Raw genomic sequence first — 7,739 nt, 5'->3', positions numbered from 1 at the left:
CCGCCCCTCTCAGACTCGTCATATACACCTGTTAATTTGTTTTGTGTAATTTTGAGCAGGAAAATGCTGTTCTGTTTTTCCTTTTATTTATTAAAGTAGTTCTGGACGTTCTTTAACGCTCCTTCGAAGTCCTAGCGGTTTATTAAATGTTACTAATGTTTCGGAACATTCACAGGACTTTGAACATGTTTGCAAAATATTAATGTAAAGTTTTATAGTTTTATATATTGTCAAACAATGACAATCGCATAATCAGGAAAACGCTTTAAAACTATTTAAAAACGGCAAAACGTTCTTAAAAAACAACAACGTTGTATTTAAATGGCTATTTTGAATTGAATATTATTATTTATTCATTTTTAATTGCTTTGAATGCATTCATCCACCCAGTTTTATTTAGAGGTGGTTAGCGTAATAAATGCATCAGTTAATATGCCCCTTACCTCAAGTATTTTCAAAGTATGTAATCTGTGGAATACGTGTAAAAAAATACATAAGTAAATAAAAACCCAACTCTATACATGCATAAAGAAATAGAAAGATTAAAAAAAAAAAGATTTATTTGCATGTCAAGAACAGGGTACAAAAATACGTGCATAAACAAATGAATGAACATTTAATGGGAGATTAAGAACAGATGCATCACAAATCAGATTATTCCACATATCAGGAAAAAATAAGAGAATAAGGTGACAAATAAAATAAAAGGTTGTAACCTCTCTTTCTTTTATTTTCAGATTAGCCACAAATGAGTGAATGTTTCATCACTAAGATCAAATTTGCATAGTCAGTGCAATTACTTTTATTGAAATTGAACGTTGAAAGATAATATTGATCACGTTCTATTCTGTAATGTTAATATAAATCACACACTGTCGAATTTAATGCAACAGCCGGTCACTGGCACTGCCTTATGAACATGAACCGTGATATAACCTAGTTAAGTTACAATTAGGGTGTATTGAATATTAAAACGCATTTTTAACTAAATTAAGTGGTTATCATTACCCATTTCACTCTTAGTAATTTAATAAATTAATAACATTTACATTTGGTCATTTAGCAGGTGCTTTTATCCAAAGCGACTTACAAATGAGGACAATGGAAGCAATCAAAATCAACAAAAGAGCAATGATGTATAATTTTTTTAATATACTAAGAACATGCTAAGAACTCTATAAAACTCCGCAACAATTTTAATTTAAAAGTTTAGTTCAGAATTATTGTATCGATATCGATATCGACGATACTGCCTTGAAAAATATCGGTATCGGTGTCGAAAAGAAAATAAGTGTTATCGCCCATCCCTAAAACTGAAGTACTTCTTCAGGCAACTTCTCACCTGTTATACAATCCTGGTGAGTCTAAAGAGCGCCCCCTAGTGCCTCGTAGGATTACAACACAGATGTTTTAATTCCTTACCCTAAGGATATGAAAAAACTGTGACAGACATTTCATTGTATTACAGTGTGTTTTGTGTCTGTCTCATATGGGATGGTCTGACTGATGGCTGTGTTTCGTTTGGTGAGGAATAACCCGAAAACTGCAGCCTCATTCTGCCATAAACACACAGAGAGTTTTTCCTGAAACGTTTATGAGGACTCATTTCACAAGCATTCAGCTCTCAATAATCCCCGGCTATAATAATGACATTAATGACACATTAATGAGACACACACATTACAGTTTTGTTTCCAGCTGCTACACACACAATCTTCACTTGTCACACAGTTTGTGAAAGCTGTCACTCAAACAGCAGAAGCACACACCAGATCTACATAACCAGACACTGATTCTCATCCTTTGACTCCGTTTTCAATTTCATAAAACACTTTTTGTAAAACACAACACACTATTCTCTATGTAACACACACAAATCTAACAGGAATTAATATTATGGTGAAGGTGTTCGCAAATGTTTGGTTTTGAGATGTGTTTATGATGTTTTGAATGTCCAAAGCGACTTACAGTGTATCCAGGCTATACATTTTTTACCTGTGTTCCCTGGGAATCGAACCCACGACCTACCACTGAGCCACAGGAACATAACACAAGCTTGGTATTTGATCTTATGAGTAATGAATTAGGTTGATGGAAGAATGATGGAATTCAGAAATCAGGAACACTGACAACAACAGCAACAATGCTTCGTGAAATGAAATATTTGTAATATTTAATATAACTGTGTGCAAAAGTTTGATTTGAACTGTTTAACTATCTGTGCACTTTTTCATCTGCACTATAAGAATTTGAAAAAGCACTATAAGAATTGAATCAAAAGTTTGATTTTAATTCGGAATTATTATTTTTATTTTGCTCACATTTTTATTTATATACACATTTTATTTTTTTCTATCTGTGAACTTGTTCATCGGCACTATATGAATACATAAAATAACTAAGAAATAAATAAAAGTACTAGCAGCTCATTACCAGGACAGTTTTTTTTTAATCTGCGCACTTTTCTTTTATATCAGCGCTCTACACTTGTTCCTCTTTCTGCTGGTTTTGATGTCCTGCAGTTTTAGTTTTCTCTGCAGCACCAGGTCAGCATTGAGGAGCATCAGCTTCTTCAGGACGTCTCTGGAGGGTCTGATGCATCTCGACTTCATGACGTGATCGATGGCCTCCTCCACCATCATGTCATGACAGATCATCAGATACGCCAGAAACAGAGTCACCGAGTGCTCCACACCCTGCTTGCAGCAAATCAGCACCTTACCTGAAGAGAGAAACACAGTTAGATGGTCAAAAACTTCATTTCTAGACTGTAGGACTGCAATAGATGAGAAATGCTGTGTGTGTTTCTCAGCTTACTTGCTCGCTTCTCCAGGGCCTTGTCAATGAATTTGGCAGCTGGCATGAAGCACTTGCTGATGTCAGAACAGTGTCTGTCTGCTGTAGGCAAGCCGTAATAATTGATGTGCAAGCCTCTGTAATATCTGGACCCTGTATTGACCGTTCCTACCATGTCTTCATCATTAAAACTTCCAAAGTAGTATTTAAGATGCTTCTTTGGTGCTGCAGCGTTGAGGATGTGAGTGATGCACATCTCCTGCAGCACATCTCGGTCGGTGGCGATCTCTCTGCACAAGAACACAACGGCCTGTGTTAGTCTTTCTTAAAGAGGACGTACCATGCAGAATAAATGACAGAGCAATAAGAGAAATAGAGTTGTAGACTTACTCATCTCCGATGAAGACCCTGGGCCAGACGTTAGTCACGTGTCTTTGTTTGAGAGGTGTGTATTTCTTCAAACGATCCTCCAGTTGCAACACGTTTAGAGGGACGTAGTTTTCCAGCATTGAAAGCTCAGATGTCACTTTAGATTGCGGCTCAGGAACGCTTGCAGCTGGTGCACATGATTCCTGTGGAGGAGCCAGATCCCATTCATCTTCAGGAGGATCATCCGGATTCTCTCCAGGTTCTGGCTCAGGAACGTTCAGGTCCAGATCTGGCCGCGCTGAGACTCCAACATGCTTCTGTCTGTCGTTCTGGATGAAAGTACTGATTTTCTTTATGTTCCTCACTGTAGTATATTCCGTTCTCTTGGTCATGACGAAGCCATGGACTTTCTTATTCTTCATCGTGCTGGTATTTTCTGATAAAAGAAGAAAAACCAACAATGCGGCATTAGAACCATCTCTAGCCAGAATAAACATGAACAATCAGTTCAGATCGTAAGATGACATTTCTATTTGCATCTCTTCACCTTCCGGGCTGACGCATGATTCCTCTGGATCAACCGGATCCAGTTTAGGTTCAGGAGGAGCAACCGGATCAGTTTCAGTGATACACGATAGCTCAGAATCGACCAGATACGTTTCAGATTCTAGCTCGTGAGCACTTGGATCTGGGACATGTGATCCATCTGGACCAATCAGATCCACTTCAGCTTCCCCAACAGGGTTCGGCATTTTTCCCTGGAAAGCTGCACAAAATCCCTGGAAGACTGCTCTAATTTTCTTGGTCATCTGCCCAGTGTTGAGTTCTGGAGAAAGAAGAGATACTAGATAAGTAGAGTGTAATGACAAACTTGACCAAAGCCTTGTCTGAAAGTTTTAAAGAACATTTAAAAGCTTGAAGTTGGAAGGTTTTACTCAGTACTTCTAAGAAACCAAACATTTCAAACCCAATTAGACCTTTAAAAACCACTTCTGAGTCCTCTGCTACCTGTTTCTGGCATGTTTTCCAATTGGTTTTAGACAGACAGACAGACAGACAGACAGATAGATAGAAACATGAATAAAGATGAATAAGACACCTGTTGAGCGGTTCTCCTCTGCATCCAGGGCTTGTTCTCCTGAAGCTCCTGCTGGGACTGGATCGCTCTCATCTTCAGACACCGGCTCAGGGCTCTTCAGCTCCGAGATGCTGTTCCTGTTCATCTCCAGCTGCAGATCTTTGACCTCACAGACAGAGATGTGGTCATTCTCGTCAGTCTCCAGCTGTACGTGCATCTCTCCTGGACTGCAGGAACTGACGGAGATGTGTTCATCCGTCATGACCTGCAGCTTCACATCTATCTCTTGATTACCGCTGAAGCCGAGAAGGTCATAGATGGCATCGGTGATCTCCAGCTCCAGCTGCACATCTTTACCATCTAATGCAAAGGAACCGTCTCCGGTGTAGAAGACGCCGTTGAGATAAACCTCCAGATGCACCTCTCTCGCCACTATAGACACTGTGTCTGGAGTTATCATACTGACAGATCTGTTCTTAATGCACAGTTATCAAACTGTCTGTATCCAATAATCTCAGTTTGAACTCTATCTGATACACTCTGTACAATCTCAGCAGATCTCGATCTATACAGACTGTAATACAAAGACTCGAGTCTCTGCTTCGAATATCACTCAACTACAAAGATTCTGCGAGGTCTTTTATACGGAGTCTGACGTCATAAAGCGGTGGCGCGTGACGCTGTCGTTCCAAAGTTGCCACGGAAACGGAATGTTTCCCAACAATAGTTTGATTTCTCTGATTCGCTAATTATCTAAGAAATATACATTATTATTCACCTTTGTAAAAGCAGGTTTTAAACTATAACTGCGTTTATGTCGGCAAAAATGAAAAAAATTAATCACATTTACCAGGTTTGAGAATGCAGCTTTGCAGTTTGAATGCGATGATTCATGAACAAATGACTCGTTTGAACCACTTCTCTATATGGCTCTGATCTCATGCTGCGTTCACACCAAACACGAATAGAGCGTCAAATTCGCGTCTACCGCCAGTGATGCGCGGGTCAATGTATTAATAACCCCCACCCGACCGTTTTCAACTGACCCGCCCGCAACTCGGACCGCAAACAAATAAAAATGAAATACCCGACCCGCTTCCTGACCCGCATTTTTTAAAAGCAGTAAATGCTCATCGTAGCGTCACTAAGCCATAGACGTAGGAACTAGGCAAAAAGATCGTCAATAAGCTCATAATTTGTACTAAAATAGTCTAGTCTGGCTATGTGTATTTTGATGTTTCTGTTCAGCAGACGGTGAGGCTCGGGTTTGTTATCCCGCTCTTCTCACTCATTCCGTGGGGTCTCGCTCAATGCCTGCTGGTTCCAAAATATGCAAGGAGAAAATTAATTGTTTGGTAATAAACTTGTGTTTTCTGTGTGCGGCAAAGATGAAGTTGACGATGCGGACTCGCCATGAACGCCAGAGAGAAATTCACATTTCATATGTAGCCTATATAATATTTTCGTTTAAAAGTAGACATTTCAAGCTTTCTGTAATATATTGCCTATATTTCTCAAATGTGTGAGGCACAAGCTGAGTTTCGGCACCCTCCAGTTCACATGTGGCGCCTCATTACATTGTCTGCTTTATATTTGCTTCTTATTTATTAAATACAGGCAATTGATTGATAAAACATCGTTCAAAATGAAGATACAATTTACACAAAACGAAAATCTTTTAAAAATAGTTTTCTATAAAACAAAAAACTAATGAAGTCGTTAAAATCCTGTTTTACCGAAAACAGCATTGCTCCCCAGACATAAAACAACTTTTGTAAGATATATCGCGCTAAGAGTGAGCGTTATGAGGTTCTCTCCAGAGATGTTTTGCCACGGGATGATTGCTGCGTAGCATGGGTGTTTCCATTTGCCTGAAAAATATTTTATCATAATAATTTATCATTGTCTGGTGAGTCCATTAACTGATCGTCTTATATTATTATTATTATCCTATTATTATTGGTTATATTTTTTTATATTATATTGGTTTATATTCATCTTTTCCTTTCATTTCTATTTCTTTACTTAACGTTCTGGGTGCGTTCTCCGATAACGTTGTCTCTTAGCGCGCTACGAAGACTCAAAAGGTACACCTTAACTACAGGTATACCTTTGCTACGTGTGTTCTCCGAACTATACCTTAGGATGTAGCTTAAGGTAAACCTTCTTAAGTTCGACCTTAGCAGTTGCTGTCCATGGTGGAGGTGCTGAATAGGTTGATATCGACGCCTCGATGATCGATTGTGCGCTCTTTCCTTCACAGCGGTATAGGTAAAGTATTGAGAAAACAATGTTCTTTATAAAGAAGCGTATTATTTAGAAATAGTACAAACTGCATTTATCGGGGCTCATTGAAATATACATGCAGAAATAAATATGAGTATGTGTTTATAATTTAGCAAGTGTGCAATCCCAAACCCTCACGGCCATAAGTGTGTTAATGTTCTCCACAACGTATGCTGATTATCCACCAGCCGTATCACATTATTGGCGTAAATCGCTCATTTGTGTAATTGGATGATTTCCTCAATAAAAGCGCAAACATGAGAGACATACCGACATTCACTATGTCGGGGAAAAAAGTCCGCAAAAAGAGATCGGCCAGCTTCACTGCTGCCGAAATGTCTATACTGCTGGATGAGGTGGAACACCACAAAGGTGTATTATTCGCTAGTTTCCGCACAACGGTCTCCAACAAAAAAAAAAAAAGAACTCTGGGAAAGCATAGCCATGAAATTGGCAGCGTCTGGTTCCTGCCCATTGAGACAGTGGGACGTGATCCGTAAAAAATGGCACGATTTTGCCAGCGCTGCCAAAGCGAGAGGCGCAGCAGTCCGGAGAGACCGGGAAAGAACTGGTGGGGGACCCAGCTCTGTACTTCCATTGACTGAGGTAGCCCAGCACCAGCAATCCGGCTCCAGAAGGCGTCCTTTAATCCGATGCGACTGCAGTGATGAGCTGGTGAAGCTAGAAAAAGAGAAGCTACAACTTCTGCGGGGAATCGAGCAAGGGCTACAAGAGGCAAACGACATCGCCCGAGCCACGCTGGAGGTGGAAAAGGCAAAGGTTCATATTATGGAAAAGCAGTATGCTTTGTCCGAGGCACAGTTTCAAAGCCATCAATTTCCGTTCCAATAATACTCCCAGATCAAGGTAAGGTTTTATGATGTTTATGAGTGTCGTGTTGTTTTTAATCTAACTATTCTTTTACGTTACAGGTGAACCATCGCCGACCCAGTAACAGGCTTATTCACATTTTTCTGTTTTCTGTGGTGTGCCTTTTCAAATTTACTTTCAAAAGTATTTTCAAATAAAACACGATTAAAAGCAAAACTGTTGTCATCAATGTTGGGTTTGCAGATCATCTTTAAAGGAAATATCCTTTTCCATCTCATGAAAGTGTGTGTAAGAAGTTTACATTACTTTTAATTGGGGTGTTTTTAGGCATGCAAAAAGCACCTTATGAGTGACACTTTTCCCCAAGTATATAATATAC

General features: G+C 39.4%; 1 protein-coding gene across 1 annotated transcript; it reads right to left on the bottom strand.

Moving 5' to 3' along the window:
* Positions 1 to 2,468: 2,468 nt before the first annotated feature.
* On the bottom strand, positions 2,469 to 5,053 carry LOC132117630 (uncharacterized). Its single transcript, XM_059526963.1, has 5 exons — positions 4,265 to 5,053; positions 3,713 to 3,991; positions 3,187 to 3,601; positions 2,818 to 3,086; positions 2,469 to 2,722 (listed from the first exon to the last, which is right to left on the bottom strand). Exons 1-5 carry the CDS (start codon positions 4,701 to 4,703, stop codon positions 2,469 to 2,471), a joined length of 1,656 nt encoding a protein of 551 aa, XP_059382946.1. The 5' UTR covers positions 4,704 to 5,053.
* Positions 5,054 to 7,739: the final 2,686 nt, after the last annotated feature.

Source organism: Carassius carassius, chromosome 37, assembly GCF_963082965.1.
Source record: "Carassius carassius chromosome 37, fCarCar2.1, whole genome shotgun sequence".
Classification (NCBI taxonomy): Eukaryota; Metazoa; Chordata; class Actinopteri; order Cypriniformes; family Cyprinidae; genus Carassius; species Carassius carassius.
The sequence above is the reverse complement of the archived record's forward strand: the minus strand, read 5'-3'. Positions and strand labels throughout refer to the sequence as shown.

Coding starts and splice junctions, on each gene's coding strand:
- LOC132117630 (XM_059526963.1), bottom strand. CDS start 4,703: ATGATAACTCCAGACACAGTGTCTATAGTGGCGAGAGAGGTGCATCTG. Junction 3,992..4,264: donor AGAGGAGAACCGCTCAACAG/GTGTCTTATTCA, acceptor TTCTTTCTCCAG/AACTCAACACTGGGCAGATG. Junction 3,602..3,712: donor ATCATGCGTCAGCCCGGAAG/GTGAAGAGATGC, acceptor TTCTTTTATCAG/AAAATACCAGCACGATGAAG.